Here is an 18,515-nt window from a genome sequence, read left to right as displayed (position 1 = left end):
GTCAGGCTTGGTCCTGTTTGTGGGCGAGTCCCAGAAAGAGGGCCAATTATCTACAAATTCTATCTTTTGGGAGGGGCAGAAAACAGTTTTCAACCAGCGATTGAGTTGTGAGACTCTGCTGTAGAGCTCATCACTCCCCTAACTGGGAGGGGGCCAGAGACAATTACTCGATGCCGACACATCTTTCTAGCTGATATGCACGCAGAAGCTATGTTGCGCTTGGTGATCTCTGACTGTTTCATCCTAACATCGTTGGTGCCGACGTGGATAACAATATCTCTATACTCTCTACACTCGCCAGTTTTAGCTTTAGCCAGCACCATCTTCAGATTAGCCTTAACGTCGGTAGCCCTGCCCCCGGGTAAACAGTGTATGATCGCTGGATGATTCGCTTTAAGTCTAATAATCCTTTTTATTTTTATGATTCATTCACAAGTCTGGATGTGGTACAGTATTTAACTGGTTTCAAATGTATAAGAAAATATTTAGATGGTGGTGGTAATGTATCAAATTGGTTATCCTCGCATTGTGATATCTACTGTAAGTGATCAAATCCAATACATTGTATATATGCGCTGGGGTCTTGCATTATATTTGTGCAAGCAGCCCCTCTAAGACATAGGCCAGCGGCACGTTCAGTATGACTGAACGGTGTGAAATGCTTAATTAGACAGAAACAAAACGGTCCTTTAGGCCTAGTGGATGACCAGTTGAAAGACATTGTGATAATGGTGGCCCAGAGGGTGATTGTGTAGGGTGTGCTGCACTTTGATACATTTGCGATTTCAAATGGTTACACCCATATTGATCAGGCCACAAATTGCCACATCCACCAAACAGGTACAAACATACACTCTTAGAAAAAAAGGTGCTAAATAGAACCTAAAAGGGTTCTGTGGCTGTCCCAATAGGAGAAACCCTTTGAAGAACCCTGTTGTGGAATAATCAGAATTTGTTGGTAACATAGGTAAGATGTTTTATATTCATCATATGTTTGTAAGTTACTTCTCATCAAGAATGTTATTTTTGTATAATACTGTGGCAGGGTTGCAGTATCTGTTCTATGTCAAGACTAAGTTGCATGGGCCGCAGAGAGGGTAGAGGTCAAAGTGTCATCAAGCGTGTATCTCTTGGCTCCACAATGTCTGTGTACCAGTCAGTGTGTCTCTGTGATCTTGTCAAGATAGGATTGGTTGTATTTAGAGTTGTTTGTATCTAAATGACAATTTGATATATGCCTGTTGATATGGAGGATTGGTTTATGGTTCTGGGGTTTGAGTAAGGAGACAAAGCTGAACGATTTATTATGTCTATGCTGTCTGACTATGTGTGTTCTTTGCTATTAAAGGATAGCAGTTGCAATGCAGAAGGGGCTCTCAGATAATTCATTGAGAGACACTGAATTACCTGAGAGGGTTGTGATAGAGCTCATATAATTAAAGATGGACTTTGATAACTAACTCTGACTTGTGTGTGGTTTGCGCTCATGATTTGGTAAATAGAGGAAATTTCCACGACAACCCTCTTTAGTTCCAGGTAGACACACACACACTGACGCACAAAAACAGACACACACACACACACACACAGTCACACACGCACACAAACAAACCAGGTATGAAAGTGCTAACGAAGGCATGTTGCAATGTAGACAATCGCAGTCTTTAGGAATTGTCTTATTTTCTTTGAACAATAGTGCAGTTAAGAAATCTATGCCATCCTCTTCGGCCTCCCAGCCTGTTGATGTCTATGTAAGTACAGGATAGACAGATAGACACGGTGTGTATGGTAGTCAGGTAGGCTGACAGAGACACAGCTTGCAGGCAGTAGTGAAGGCAATCCCAGTAGGGCCCACTACTGGTGCATTGCAGTAGGACCATTGCAGTAGGCAGGCAGTTCGGCCCTGCTGACAGAGATAGTGGCAATAAGCACAACACAACACTCCCCTCACCTACGCCACCCACAGGTTTGCGTTTTTGCGAGTACAAATAATTGTGTGTGATGGAGAAAAAAAATCCTTTGTGTGTGTATTTGTTTGTGTTGGGTTGGAGAGTGTAGAGGTGTATGTGTGTTTCTAACTGTGAGTGAGTGAGTGAGTGAGTGAGTGAGTGAGTGAGTGAGTGAGTGAGTGAGTGAGTGGGTGGGTGGGTGGGTGGGTGGTTTTTATTTGAATTTATTTGATCCGATGCCACCTGAGTAAATAAATAATGTGAGCCCATTACCCATGGCAGCAAGCTGTATCATATAGTGTGTTATGAAAACACACACAAACAAGTTGACCATAGAGAGATATTGATCAGATAAGCCTCTGAAAATCATATCATCCTCGGTCAAGCAGAGGTGAGATTGATCATCATAAGCTCTTATCTGCTCTGTGTAGCTGTGTTGGTCCTGGATCGATGGGTTAAGTGCATAAGTGCTGAATACCTCTGTTGTGGTTCCTTCTGCTGAGGTGAAATAGTCGCTCGCTCTATCCTTAACATGAATCCATGCACTCCTACACACAAACACAAGTATAGTGCCAGTGTATGGTGTGTGTAGGACCAAACAGAAGACTCTCCAGATTAGGTATTTTACATAAAGACACTTTATTATCTTATGCATACATAATATGATATTTATAGATATAACACCAGTACATCAAAAATAATAACTTTCATTGTTTTATATATATTTATATATATATATATATAGAAAACTAAGATGATATACACTACTCTTGACTTATCTTATTTCTATCTTAGTTCTATCAACACAAATGTATCAAGTCACAGGGAGACGAGGTTATATTAGCATTCCGTTAGTAGTAATGAAATGTGTGTATGTTCGCACGCGCGTTTGTGTATGTGTGTGTGGCCCCGCACATATCACATGAATTGAGGATAGGATTTTGATATGTTTGCTCTACAGCCATTGTCATATGAGCAGGTTGAAACCAACGTTTGTGAATTTCAAAATGTATAATATGGGTCAATATGATGCAATCTTCTCAGTTGAACTTTGACACAAGGTTTATGTACTGTCCTGTAACACTGGTTGGAACTTCACACAAAGCTGAAAGGGGAACAGTGTATTGCACTGTATTATGGGGAGCATGTGTTGGTCTGTAAAGGGCCCATGGCCTACAAGTCTTGTTCCTTTCTCTTTCATCAGGTTTCTTTCTCAAAGGAGGTAGGACTATTCTGTTGGCAACAGACAGATTATCATATCTCACTGACAGCAATATTCATTTGGCAATCATGGAGTGTTTGGCTTTGCCTCTAAAACCATAATGTTTCCTCTATTTGAAGTCAAGAAGGATCATGGCTGAAGTCAGAGAGTCACCCTCGTCAAGACATTGACTTTCATTCTTTCTTTGTATCTTTCTGCCCGTCTTTCTTTCTCTCTCTTTATTTATCTTGAACTTTCTCGAATGCAAATGTCTTTATACTGTTTCTCTCTCTCTCCCCCTTCCCTTTAGAGACTCTGGTCACAGCAGCATGTATGACTGAGGCTTGTGGTGGTCAGGAGGCATCAAAGCTGAAAGACAAGAATGGAAAATGGGTATTACCATTACTGTGTATGCACGTGTGCGTGCCAGTGTCCATGCATGTGTTTGTGTTTGTGCGCATGTGTGTGTGAGCCTGTGCTCAGCAGAATGAGGAGAGCAAACCTCTCTAGGTAACCTGAGGGCTGATATATTCGGCCATTAAAAGTGCTTCATCATTAAATATTAACCCAGCCCATCACTCACCCTACAGGCAGCACATTAAGACTGGGGTCAGAGCAGAGGGAGCCCAAATACAAGCACACACACGCACACACACATGCAGACACGTAAGCATACAGTAGACGACTACACGTACACACACACACTCAAGACACATGAAAGAGTCCATTGTCATCAATCTCTTTCCCGAAAATATTTGTGCAGTATGCCTGTGAGCGAGCGTGTGTTTGTGTGTGTGCATCAGAGGTGGCTGGTGGGAGGAGCTATAGGAGTACGGGCTATTTCAAATGGCGGAAATTGAATAAATGCAACAGTCAAAAGTGGTTTCCATATGTTTGATGTGTTTGATACCATTCCATTCATTCCATTCCAGCCATTACAATGAGCCCGTCCTCCTATAGCTCCTCCCACCAACCTCCACTGGTGTGCATACCTGTGTATATATATATGCCTTACCTGTCCCAAAGCTTCACACTCCTACAGGTGTTGGTGCAGCAGCCAGCAGATATGAGAGCTGCAAACAACATCAATAAATATGATACATAATTTATATGTTATACAGCAGTCCGTAATACCCATTTTCCAAGGACAAGCACAACATCCTGATGACAATAATACAAGCAAAAATAGAATAGAAAATATTTAAAAGAGCATTGTTGTAATAGTGTGTTTGTTAAATGACTAAATTGTTACGGTACAAGACAATGGGGAGTCTTGATTCCCACAGTATATCCATATGTGTGTGTCTGTGTGTGTGTGTGTGTGTGTGTGTGTGTGTGTGTGTGTGTGTGTGTGTGTGTGTGTGTGTGTGTGTGTGTGTGTGTGTGTGTGTGTGTGTGTGTGTGTGTGTGTGTGTGTGTGTGTGTGTGTGTGTGGCCATAACAGTGAGCAATTGTAGTAATGACAGTCATTAGGTGGAAACCAACCAACTAATTCAAGTGTTTTGTAATATAGCAGCATCACTTACAATGAGGGGGTCTGCTGGTTTAATTAGCTTATAATGATAATCTTAATTATGTTGATATACTGAGTAAGAAGAACACACAGACAGACACACACACACACACACACACAGTGCCCTTTGATACACAAAGGTGTGAAGACCCACAGTGAAAGGCTCAGATGTGTGGTTGGGGCATAAATTAAGTGAATGTATGAGAGTGATGTTACTCTCAGATCTCTCTCCATGTCTGTTACAGCATGGATGACCCCAGCCTCTGGGCGCCACTTCCTGTTGCCCATCATCCTCTGCTTCAGTGTCTGTCAACATAGCACTGTGTATCTGCATGGGAGTAAGAGACAAAGCGGTCTTCTGGTCAGGCTCCGGAGACGGGCACATCGCTCACCGCTGCCGAGCATACTACTCGCAAATGTCCAGTATCTTGACAACAAGGTTGATGAAATCGGAGCAAGGGTAGCATTCCAGAGAGACATAAGAGACTGTAATGTTCTTTGCTTCACAGAAACATGGCTCACTCGAGACACGCTATTGGAGTCGGTAGAGCCAGCTGATTTCTACACGCATCGCGCCGACAAAAGCAAGCATCTCTCTGGTAAGAAGAGGTACAGGGGGGGTATAACTTATGATTAACGAGGCATGGTGTTATCATAACAACATACAGGAACTCAAGTCCTTCTGTTCACCTGACTTAGAATTCCTCACAATCAAATGTTGACCGTATATTCTACCAAGAGAATTCTCTTCGATTATAATCACAGCCGCATATATTCCTCCCCAAGCAGACACATCAACGGCCCTGAACGAACTTTATTTGTCTCTATGTAAACTGGAAACCACATATCCTGAGGCTGCATTCATTGCAGCTGGGGATTTTAACAAGGCTAATCTGAAAACAAGACTCCCTAAATTCTATCAGCATATTGATTGTGCTACCAGGGCTGGTAAAACCCTGGATCATTGTCATTCTAACTTCTGCGACGCATATAAGGTCCTCCCCCGCCCTCCTTTTGGAAAAGCTGACCAGGACTCCATTTTTGTTGCTCCCAGCCTATAGACAGAGACTAAAACAGAAAGCTCCCATGCTCAGGTCTGTTCAATGCTGGTCCGACCGATCTGATTCCACGCTTCAAGATTGCTTCGGTCACGTGGATTGGGATATGTTCCGCACTGCGTCAAACAACAACATTGACAAATACGCTGATTCTGTGAGCGAGTTTATTAGCAAGTGCATCAGCGATGTCATACCCACAGCAACTATTAAAACATTCCCAAACCAGAAACCGTGGATTGATGGCAGCATTCGCGCAAAACTGAAAGCGCGACCTACGGCTTTTAAACAGGGCAAGGTGACCGGAAACATGACCGAATACAAACAGTGTAGCTATTCCCTCCGCAAGGCAATCAAACAAGCTAAGCGTCAGTATAGAGACAAAGTAGAGTCGCAATTCAATGGCTCAGACACAAGAGGCATGTGGTAGGGTCTACAGTCAATCACGGATTACAAAAAGAAAACCAGCCCCGTCGCGGACCAGGATGTCTTGCTCCCAGACAGACTAAACAACGTCTTTGATCGCTTTGAGGACAATACAGTGCCACTGACACGGCCCGCTACCAAAACCTGTGGATTCTCCTTCCCACATGCTTCAAGAGGGCCACCATTGTTCCTGTTCCCAAGAAAGCTAAGGTAACTGAGCTAAACGACTACCACCCCGTAGCACTCACTTCCGTCATCATGAAGTGCTTACCCTACCTGACACCCTAGACCCACTCCAGTTTGCTTACCGCCCAAATAGGTCCACAGACAACACAATCGCAACCACACTGCCCTAACCCATCTGGACAAGAGGAATACCTATGTGAAAATGCTGTTCATCGACGACAGCTCAGCATTTAACACCATAATACCCTCCAAACTCATCATGAAGCTTGAGATCCTGGGCCTCGACCCCGCCCTGTGCAACTGGGTACTGGACCTCCTAACGGGCCGCCCCCAGGTGGTGAGGGTAGGTAACAACATCTCCACCCCGCTGATCCTCAACACTGGGGCCCCACAAGGGTGCGTTCTGAGCCCTCTCCTGTTCTCCCTGTTCACCCACGACTGCGTGGCCATGCACGCCTCCAACTCAATCATCAAGTTTGCAGATGACACTACAGTAGTAGGCTTGATTACCAACAACGACGAGACGGCCTACAGGGAGGAGGTGAGGGCCCGCGGAGTGTGATGTCAAGAAAATAACCTCACACTCAACATCAACAAAACTAAGGAGATGATCGTGGACTTCAGGAAACAGCAGAGGGAGCACCCCCCTATCCACATCGACAGGACAGTAGTGGAGAGGGTAGTAAGTTTTAAGTTCCTCAGCATACACATCACGGACAAACTGAATTGGTCCACCCACACAACAGCGTGGTGAAGAAGGCGCAGCAGCGCCTCTTCAACCTCAGGAGGCTGAAGAAATTCAGCTTTTCATCAAAAGCACTCACAAACTTTTACAGATGCACAATCGAGAGCATCATGTCGGGCTATATCACTGCCTGGTACGGCAACTGCTCTGCCCACAACCGCAAGGCTCTCCAGAGGGTAGTGAGGTCTGCACAACGCATCACCGTGGGCAAACTACCTGCCCTCCAGGACACCTACACCACCTGATGTCACAGGAAGGCCATAAAGACCATCAAGGACAACAACCACCCGAGCCACTGCCTGATCACCCCGCTATCATCCAGAAGATGAGGTCAGTACAGGTGCATCAAAGCAGGGACCGAGAGAATGAAAAACAGCTTCTATCTCAAGGCCATCAGACTATTAAACAGCAACCACTAACATTGAGTGGCTGCTGCCCACATACTGACTCAACTCCAGCCACTCTAATCATGGAAAAATGTATGGAAAAATGTATCACTAGCCATTTTAAATAATTCCTACTTAATATAATGTTTACATACCCTACATTACTCTCATATGTATATACTGTACCCTATACCATCTACTACATCTTGCCATCTTTATGTAATACATGTATCACTAGCCACTTTAAAAACAAACCAGTTGATTGCAATTAAACCAAACATGCCTGGAAAAGTCATGTTTCGTGTGTGTATTTACATCGAATGTGTCATCGAAAATGGAATGAGACGGAATTCACGACACAAGCGGTTCACAAAATGTTTCGTGTTAGGCTATAAAAATGTATTTTATCAAACAAAAGACCATTCATTTTGTAACAATGAGCATTGGGATTGGAAACAGAGGAAGATCGTCAAAGGTAAACAATTTATTTTATTGCAGTTTGTGATTTTGTTACGCCTGTGCTGGTTGAAATAGTTTTTTTTTATGGGTCTCTATCCTCAGATAATCGCATTGTATTCTTTCGCAGTAAAATCTGACCACGCAGTTGGATTAACAAGATTCTAGGCTTTCGAAACATGTGAGACACTTGTATTTTCATGAATGTTTAATATGACTATTTATGTAGCGATCACCGTATGTTGTCGAATTTCATCCCGCTAACGGGTTCTGTGCACAGAGAGGTTAAACAATGCCACTTTTATGTTTACATACCCTACATTACTCATCTCATATGTATATACTGTACTCTATACCATCTACTGCATCTTGCCTATGCCGTTCTGTACCATCACTCATTCATATATTTTTATATACATATTCTTCATCCCATACACGTGTGTGTATATAGGTAGTTGTTGTGGAATTGTTTGGTTAGATTACTTGTTGGTTATTACTGCATTGTCGGAACTAGAAGCACAAGCATTTCGCTACACTCGCATTAACATCTGCTAACCATGTGTATGTGACAAATAAAATTTGATTTGAGAGAGATGTCATCCTTTTTGGCTATTCTGTCTGTTCCTCACACATCACATCTATTTCCTTCTCTGTCTTCTTGTATGTGAATCTAGCTCCACCTGTCTATCCTTCTCTCTCTCTCTCTCTCTCTCTCTCTCTCTCTCTCTCTCTCTCTCTCTCTCTCTCTCTCTCTCTCTCACTCACTCACTCACTCACTCACTCACTCACTCACTCACTCACTCACTCACTCACTCACTCACTCACTCACTCACTCACTCACTCACTCATCTCTGTCTCCCTATCTTTCTCTCTCTCTCTTGCCATAATGAAGGTGTTATTCTGTTAGGACTGAGATATCGGTTGTATGTTCAGTCACACTAGATCAGGCACACATGCAGGCACACAAACACACACACACAGCCTACACACGCATAGTGACAAATAGCATGCCATTTAGCCATAGATCACTTACACATTTTAACTGTGACCCTAGGCCTCTTTAACTAGAAATTACCATTATTGAGTATCAGTTGCCATGGTCACACTTTGGCTTTTAGCTAAATTGATTGTCTACCAATGACAGGACTACATATGAATGTCATTGGGAAGGGGCAGAGATAAAGGCAAGGCACTGCTTTGAAAGCAATTATCAAAACACATACCACTACACTGACTCACTATGTGGAGCTACGTACTTAAAAACCCAATACCTGGGTATCAATGGTCAAAATAACTCCTTAAAGCACTATTACTTCAGCATGTGTATTGCCACATCCACTCACATTCCACTACAACACCATGGTACTTGCATACTGAGCAGCAAGGGGAACTGCCCTTCCCTGAAGGCTATGCTCAAACCCTACACCCCAACCCGAGTACTCTGTTCTGCCACCTCTGGCCTCTTGGCCCTAAGCATCACTCTCTAAGGGAGGGCAGCTCCCGCTCAGCCCAGTCCAAGCTCTTCTCTGTCCTGGCACCCAATGGTGGAACAAGCTTCCCCCTGACACTAGGACAGCAGAGACCCTGCCTATGTTCCTGAAAACGTCTGAAACCCTACCTCTTCAAAGAGTATCTTAAATAATTACACAGCACCCACCCCCTTTTTTGTCCCTACTAGCACTGACTTTGCTGATAACTACTTTATTGGGTGAAAATGTATTTACTATGACTGAGATATGTGGTTGTCCCACCTAGATATTTTGAAATGAATGCACTAGCTGTAAGTCGCTCAGGATAAGAGCGTCTGTGTCACGCCCTGACCTTAGAGATCCTTTTAATTCTCTATTTGGTTAGGTCAGGGTGTGACTAGGGTGGGAAATCTATGTTTTCTATTTCTTTGTTGGCCTGGTATGGTTCCCAATCAGAGGCAGCTGTCTATCGTTGTCTCTGATTGGGGATCATATTTAGGCAGCCTTTTCCCACATGTTGTTTGTGGGATCTTGTTTTTGTGTAGCTGCCTGTGAGCAGCCCAGAACATCACGTTTCGTTTTCTTCTGTATATTTTTTGATGGCTCTACGCGCTGTATCTCCGGTGCGCCTTCACAGCCCAGTGCGTCCTGTGCCAGCTCCCCGCACTTGCCGTGCGAAGGTGGTTCTTTGTCCAGGGCGCATTGTGCCAGCTCTACGCTCCAGACCTCCAGTGCGCCTCCACGGCCCAGCATATCCTGCACCGGCCATAGGTACTGTGTCGCCAGTGCGTCTTCACAGCCCAGTGCGTCCTGTGCTAGCTCTCCGCACTTTCCGTGCGAGAGTGGTCATTTGTCCAGTGCGTCCTGTGCCAGCTCCCCGCACTTGCTGTGCGAAGGTGGTTCTTTGTCCAGGGCGCATTGTGCCAGCTCTACGCTCCAGACCTCCAGTGCGCCTCCACGGCCCAGCATATCCTGTGCCGGCCATACGTACTGTGTCTCCAGTGCGTCTTCACAGCCCAGTGCATCTTGTGCCAGCTCCCCAGACTTGTCGTGCGAGGGTGGTCAATTGTCCAGGACGGGTTGTGCCAGCTCTACGCTCCAGCAGACCTCCAGTGCTCCTTTAGGGTCCAGTATATCCTGTGCCAGCTCCATGCACCTGGCCTCCAGTGCGTTTCTCCAGCCTGGTACATCCTGTGCCAACTCCATGCACGAAGCATTCAGTGATGATCCATGGCACAAAGCCTCCAGTGATGATCCATGGCCCGAAGCCTCCAGTGAGGATCCATGGCCCGAAGCCTCCAGTGATGATCCATGGCCCGGAGCCTCCAGTGATGTTCCATGGCCCGGAGCCTCTAGAGACGGTTCCCAGTCCGGAGTCTCCTGCGACGATCTACGGTCCGGAGTCCCCGGCGACGATCTACGGTCTAGAGTCCCCGGTGATGATTCTCGGTTCGATACCTCCGGCGATGACTCAAGATCCGGAGCTTCCGGCAACAATCCCCGCACCAGATGCGTCACCGCAGACCCACGAGCAGAGCGGGGTCTGCGTCACGCACCGGAGCTGCCACCAGGGGTAGATGCCCACCCGGACCCTCCCCTATAGGTTCAGGTTTGTGGCCGGAGTCCGCACCTTTGGGGGGGGGGGGGGTACCGTCACGCCCTGACCTTAGAGAATTAAAAGGATCCCTATTTGGTTAGGTCAGGGTGTGACTAGGGTGGGCAATCTATGTTTTCTATTTCCTTGTTGGCCTGGTATGGTTCCCTATCAGAGGCAGCTGTCTATCGTTGTCTCTGATTGGGGATCATATTTAGGCAGCTTTTCCCACCTGTTGTTTGTGGGATCTTGTTTTTGTGTAGCTTCCTGTGAGCAGCCCAGAACATCACGTTTCGTTTTCTTCTGTATTGTTTTTGGTGAGTTTCATATTTATTAAAGATGTGCCTTGGTCCATTCATTCAAACGATCGCGACAGTCTGCTAAATGACTCAAATGTAAATGTAATGTGTTGTCGATATTGGGCAGTAAATTTGTAACATTCAGAGCCCTCAGCCATCTTGGTTATTCATGCAGGACCAGATCAAACTTCCAGTGAGCATGTGGCAGAACAGGTGTTCAGAAGGAGAGGCAGGGAGAAAGAAGAGTTGACGAGGGACCACGGTCATTCATCGTCTGTCATACACATGGAGTGTGTTTGTGTGTGTGAGCGTGCATATGAGTCTGCGTTTACTAAATACATCCCTTTTGAGCAGAGAGACCCTGGTCCTCTTGCCCCTCTCTGCCCCTATTGACCTGCTTCCTCCTACACTCCCATTGGTCCAGCCAGAGATGGGGACAAAGACCTCCGGATAGTCCACAGCTGTCTGCTCTGCCTTGCTGCACCTGTGTGTGTGTGTGTGTGTGTGTGTGTGTGTGTGTGTGTGTGTGTGTGTGTGTGTGTGTGTGTGTGTGTGTGTGTGTGTGTGTGTGTGTGTGTGTGTGTGTGTGTGTGTGTGTGTGTGTGTGTGTGTGTGTGTGTGTGTGTGTGTGTGTGTGTTTTGGCTCTCCTTTGTTAGGGTCCTCTGAGGCATAGCCTCATTGTGAGGGGAAGATAGAAGGGAGCATAGAAAGAAGTGACTCTTTGATCAACAGCACCATGCTTCTATGAAGATTTCCAAGAGTAAACACACACACAGACAAACACACATACCAAGGTGAAGACACACACACACACGACCCACACGCAAAACAACACACACCACATCAACAATATTCATTATGTTCCCTAATACCTCCATGGCAGCCAACAGACACAGCGTCAGTGAAGGTCTGTTCTGAATCTGAACCCCTGCATTAGGCTATTTCCCTTGTGGGCGGCCAAAAAGCTCAAAGCACCGGGAACAACCCCTAAGCGTTGCTTACACTAGCAAATAAACAGTGCATCTATTTGATTACATAACACAGTGTACACTAGGAACAGTCAGCTGACGTGGATAGGGGAGTGTGTATTATAATTATAATAATAACAATTTGATGGGTGCTTATATTTGTCCAATTTACACAAGTGTGTATTATACATGTGCAATTCATTTTTTTTTGCATATCCTAACTACCCCTGAGACACCCTTAGAGATTCAAACTAGTGACCTTTAGGCTACTGGCCCAATGTTCTTACCGCTAGGCTACCTGCATCTCAAACAATTGCCCAACTTGGGTCATGTGTGTGTGTGTATGCGTGTGTGTGCGTGCGTGCATGCACAGACAGATATTCGCATGTACGCATGTGTACGTGAGTACATGCATCTGCTCATGAAAGTGTGTGTGTGGGTGGGTTAACTTAACATGTAAGCAATTAATTTGTCAAATATTCCTCTTCAGAAAAAAATGCTTCAAAGTGGAAATGTAAATGAGAAGCCAGGGAAGCAGCTGTTGGCCTAGATTAGGAGCTGTCCCCAGTAGAGGACCTATGATCACTATCACACACACATACACACTGGACGAGGTGTTGTAGCTACACTGCATTGCCAAAAGTATGTGGACATTGTCGTGCTGAAACAGGAAAGGGCCTTCCACAAACTGTTGACACAAAGTTAGAAGCACAGAATCGTCTAAAGTGTCGTACTTTACAGTTGCCACTGCATTTGGGCAGGTAGCGTTCTCCTGGCATTCGTCAAACCCATATTCGTCCGTTGGACTGCCTGTTGGTGAAGCAGGATTCATCACTCTAGAGAACGTGTTTCCACTGCTCCAGAGTCCAATGGCGGCGGGCTTTACGCAAGCCAATGCTTGGCATTGCGTATGATGATATTAAGCTTGTGTGCGACTGCCCGACAAACAGCTCTTGCTGACGTTGCTTCCAGAGGCAGCTTGGAACCCGGTAGTGAGTGTTACAACTAAGGACTGACGATTTTTACGCGTTGCGCGTTTCAGCACTCGGTGGTCCCGTACCGTGAGCTTGTGTGGCCTACCACTTCATGGCTGAACCGTTGTTGCACCTTGACATTTCCACTTCACAATAACAGCACTTACAGTTGACCATAGCAGCCCTAGAAGGGCATACATTTAACGAACTGACGGTGCCACATTGAAAGTCACTGAGCTCTTCAGTAAGGCCATTCTACTGTCAATGTTTGTCAATGGAGATTGCATGGCCGTATGCTCGATTTTATACACCTTTCAGCAACGGGTGTGGCAGAAAATAGCCGAATCCACTAATTTGAAGGGATGTCCACATACTTTTGTATATATAGTGTATAGGGTAGTAGAATAGTGGCCTGAGGACACACAATGTGTTTTGAAATCATTTGTAAAATGCATTGTAATGTTTTTAAAATTGTATTTAACTGCCTTCATTTTCCTGGACCCCAGGAAGAGTTGCTGCTGCCTTGGCAATTGAACGACATCTATTTCAGGATAAAACAGTGTTAAAGTGTACATAGCTGGCCATATATGGATGTTCAATTTTACTTTATGGATTGGTTATGTAGGCGTCTTCAAACCCATCGCTTTCTACTACTCCAATAAATGTTATTCCCCTTGATCTTCAAGAATAAGACTTGTAAATATGGAAGTATGGATAAGCCAAATTGTTTTACCTGAGCATGACCCCAAAACTAAGGACTTATTGGCCAGCCATACACTGTTTATGATTTTGTTGTAATGGAGAACCGATTGGGCTCATTGATTCGAGTTTTAAAATAAATGCTGCACTCATGGAATTACGTGCTTTGACAAGAGTGTGCAAAGCTACCATCAAGGCAAAGCCTGGCTACTTTGAAGAATCTAAAATCTAAAATATATTTTGATTTGTTGAACACTTTTTTTGGTTACCACATTATTCCTTATGTGTTATTTCATAGTTTTGATGTCTTCTCTATTACTCTCCAAAAATAAAGAAAAATCCTTTAATGAGTAGGTGTGTCCAAACTTTTGACTGGTACTGTATGCCAGTCAAATAGCTAAATGAGAGAGCAGCAGTGTGATTCACATCAATGCGCTATGTAGATATCAATAATAAGTGCTATCCGTATCGCTGAAGACTACACGACTACTGTCATCCTTACCTCCAAGCGTTCATTCAAATTGGATAATCTTTGGATGCCTACAGCAGCCGCACCATTGGAAGACATAGCTTAGATTGTAGCCTACAAAAGCCTGTTCCTCATCTTTTCCCACAAACCATCAAACACATTTGGTGTGTCATCATATTGGTCGCTGACATCTGGTCAGACTCGATCAGGTCGAACAAACTTAAACTTGCTCCTTTTTTCAATGCTGATTTGAACGTCATTAAGAAAACAGAAAAGTGTCCAAATAGTTTTTTTCGCAAACATCATTTCTGAATTTAAAAGTAATCCTCGACGTAATCATCTAGTTTTTCAAAAGAATCGGTAATAATATTTTTGCTGGTAACGTAACGGATTAAAGTTACAGTACCATTTATTTATAATCCTTTACATGTAACACGTTACTCCCCAACCCTGCACACAGACAGGCAGACAGACAGACACAAATAAGAATGATTGCTGGCACTGGCTCTTGCCTCACAATCCCATGGACCTCCCATGACCTCCAACAGCCCATAATCCAACAGCACCCGAGGTCAACACAATGAGTTTCTTACCAAATATGTGTGGTGTGTTTACCACCTTATTGGCCTACTTCCTTCCTGCTAGCAACCAAAAGAGCAAAAAATACCCAACAGTGGCAGCACATACACACTCTCACACTTCCAAACACACTTTCCAGTTGTAGTTGTTTTTTGTTTCCTAGTGCTCACAGCCGGGAGCCAGGAGACGGAGCCTAGAGATGGAGTAAATGTAAGTGATTGGAGCACGTCAGGGAATCAGCGCTGTTAGGAGGATAAACTACTATTTAAAAACCCTATGATCAAACACACTCACACACTGATGCTGTGTGTGTCGTCTCTGGAGGCAAATTAGGCTTACCCAGAACATCCACCCACCACAGAGCAATGTTCTCACTCTTCTCTTCTCTCGGTAGAAACACAGCAGGTGTACTGGAGAACACTCAATACAATATATAAAGTCCTGGTCTAGCTACTGTTTGCCTGCCCTGGTACTGAGAGGTAGTGTGGTAAAAAGCATGTGTTGGTACGTTATATACTACCACAGAGAATTAATCAGAATTGGTACCAAATGGTACATACAGTTGAAGTCGGGAGTTATACATACACCATAGCCAAATACATTTAAACTCAGTTTATCACAATTCCTGACATTTAATCCTAGTAAAACAAATTCCCTTCTTTAGGTCAGTAGGAATCACCACTTTATTTTACAAATAATTATATTTGGTAGCATTGCCTTTAAATAGTTTAACTTGGGTCAAACATTTTGGGTAGCCTTCCACAAGCTTCCCACAATAAGTTGAGAGAATTTTGGCCCATTCCTCCTGACAGAGCTGGTGTAACTGAATCAGGTTTCTAGGCCTCTTTGCTCGCACTCGCTTTTTCAGTTCAGGCCACACATTTTCTATAGGATTGAGGTCAGGGCTTTGTGATGTCCACTCTAATAACTTGACTTTGTTGTCCTTAAGCCATTTTGGCACAACTTTGGAAGTATGCTTGGGGTCATTGTCCATTTGGAAGACCCAAGATTTAACTTCCTGACTGATGTCTTGAGATGTTGCTTCAATATCTCCACATAATTTTCCTACCTCATGATGCTATCTATTTTGTGAAGTGCACCAGTCCCTCCTGCAGCAAAGCACCCCCACAACATGATGCTGCCACCCCGGTGCTTGACGGTTGGGATGGTGTTCTTCGGCTTGCAATCCTACCCCTTTTTCCTCCAAACATATCAACGGACATTATGGCCAAACAGTTCTATTTTTGGTTCATCAGACCAGAGGACATTTCTCCAAAAAGTATGATCTTTGTCCCCATGTGCAGTTGCAAACCGTAGTCTGGCTTTTTTATGGCGGTTTTGGAGCAGTGGCTCCTTCCTTGCTGAGCACCCTTTCAGGTTATGTCGATACAGGACTCGTTTTACTGTGGATATAGAGACTTTTGTACCCGTTTCCTCCATCTTCATAAGTTCCTTTGCTGTTGTTTTGGGAATGATTTGCACTTTTCGCACAAGTATGTTCATCTCTAGGAGACAGAACGCGTCTCCTTCCTGAGCGGTATGCCGGCTGCGTGGTCCCATGGTGTTTATACTTGTGTACTATTGTTTGTACAGGTCTACAATTTTTTTTCTGAGGTCTTGGCTGATTTCTTTTGATTTTCCCATAATATCAAGCAAAGAGGCACTGAGTTTGAAGGTAAGCCTTGAAATACATCCACAGGTACACTTCTAATTGACTCAAATGATGCCAATTAGCATATCAGAAGCTTCTAAAGCCATGACATACTTTTCTGAAATGTTCCAAGCTGTTTAAAGCACAGTCAACTTAGTGTATATAAACTTCTGACCCACTGATATTGTGATACACTGAATTATAAGTGAAATAATCTGTCTGTAAACAATTGTTGGAAAAATTATTTGTGTCATGCACAAAGTAGATGTCCTAACCAACTTGCCAAAACTATAGTTTGTTTACAAGAAAATGAAAAACAAGTTGTAATGACTCCAACCTAAATCTATGTAAACTTCCGACATCGACTGTAGTAGTATTGTTGCTCTACATACACCAGAAACACATGCACACATAAAATAAAATACATATCAGACATAGTCCATGCATCAATTACAAAAACATCTTCCTTGTCACTATGCTGTTGGTTTGTGCAACGCTATATTGAGTTCAGCACTAATGCTATTCTGAAATGTTTACACAGGTTATCATTTAAAGTGAATGCAGCCCAGTTAGCACGCCTGTCATGACAACAGGAAGTGTGATTGAGAATTAAAACAGGATGTAGAGCGTATGCTGACATCCTATCCTCTTTCTCAGCGTCTTTATTCACAGCTAGAGCAGGGCTCAAATCTCAGGCCTAAAAATAGCCCAAGCACAATACACTATATGAGACCCTAGAGAATAAACAGACACTGTTTTTCCTCTATTCGCCACTCCAATCTCTCTTTCATGCATGCTCGAATGCACGCACGCACATTGCCATGAGGAGAGGTAGGTGTGGTTAACCCTTTATTAAAGGAGTGGAGAAGCCATGTCATAAGTTCTGTAGACAGTCTGCCTTAGGAGCTTTTCTGCTCACTCTATAGGACTTCCCGTTAGAACTTCATGTTGATCAGGTGTAGGGCTGTGGCGGTCATGACATTTTGGCAGCCGGTGATTGACAAGCAAATACCTGCTGGTCTCACGGTCATTTACTGTTATTTAACCCATAGTTTAAGCCATAGAACCCATAGTTACGATCAACTGCATTTTAAAAAAGTACTGTAGTGGCCGCGAATGGCCTTGTTTTCTAACAATATCTGTGTCAATAGAGCAAATGAACTTGCTAACGTGTTCTTGTATTCACATGGCTGTTGTCATCAACCAGAAACAGGAAACAGGGATGCTGTCATTTGTATTTTTTTTAACTATTTAACTATTACTATTCTCGTAATTTGGAATAGTTTTCATCGTTGTCATGACCGCAGTTTCCGGTGGATTTCTCAACCAAACGTGAAGTACAAACGGAGGTATTTCGGCTATAAAAATAATCTTTATGGGACAAAATGAACATTTGCTGTCTAACTGGGAGTCTTGTGAGTGAAAACATCCAAAGCTCATCAAAAGTAAACGATTTAATTTGATTGCTTTTCTGATTTTTGTGACCAAGCTGCCTGCAGCTAGCTAGGCATAATGCTACGCTAGGCTATCGATAAACTTACACAAATGCTTGTCTTGCTTTGGCTGTAAAGCATAATTTCAAATCTGAGATGACAGGGTGATTAACACAAGGCTAAGCTGTGTTTCAATATATTTCACTTGTGATTTCATGAATATGAATATTTTCTAGTAATATTTTTTGTCCGTTGCGTTATGCTAATTAGTGTCAGTTTATGACAATTCTCCCGGATCCGGGAGAGGGAGTTCCAAGAGGTTTTTCCTAAAGTTAACCATTTTCATTGTAGTGTCCAAAACGTCGATCAAGCTGTCAGGCATTCCCTTGGCAGCAAGAGCCTCTCAGGTGGATGCTGCAGTGTACCCAAGTGGTGTCGGGAGAAACTGCTTGCATGAGCGTT

General features: G+C 44.0%; 1 protein-coding gene across 1 annotated transcript in view; it reads right to left on the bottom strand.

Annotated features, from left to right (window-relative positions):
• Positions 1-2,569: 2,569 nt before the first annotated feature.
• Positions 2,570-18,515, bottom strand: part of LOC124037220 (coiled-coil domain-containing protein 85A-like) — a 40,888-nt gene continuing 24,942 nt past the window's right edge. Inside the window, exons 3-4 of the mRNA XM_046351888.1 lie at positions 4,166-4,223; positions 2,570-3,519 (exon numbers count right to left, since the gene is read on the bottom strand). Coding sequence (XP_046207844.1) covers positions 3,504-3,519; positions 4,166-4,223 — 74 coding nt within the window. The 3' untranslated portion in view covers positions 2,570-3,503. The remainder of the gene's footprint in view (positions 3,520-4,165; positions 4,224-18,515) is intronic.

Source organism: Oncorhynchus gorbuscha, linkage group LG06, assembly GCF_021184085.1.
Source record: "Oncorhynchus gorbuscha isolate QuinsamMale2020 ecotype Even-year linkage group LG06, OgorEven_v1.0, whole genome shotgun sequence".
Classification (NCBI taxonomy): Eukaryota; Metazoa; Chordata; class Actinopteri; order Salmoniformes; family Salmonidae; genus Oncorhynchus; species Oncorhynchus gorbuscha.
The sequence above is the reverse complement of the archived record's forward strand: the minus strand, read 5'-3'. Positions and strand labels throughout refer to the sequence as shown.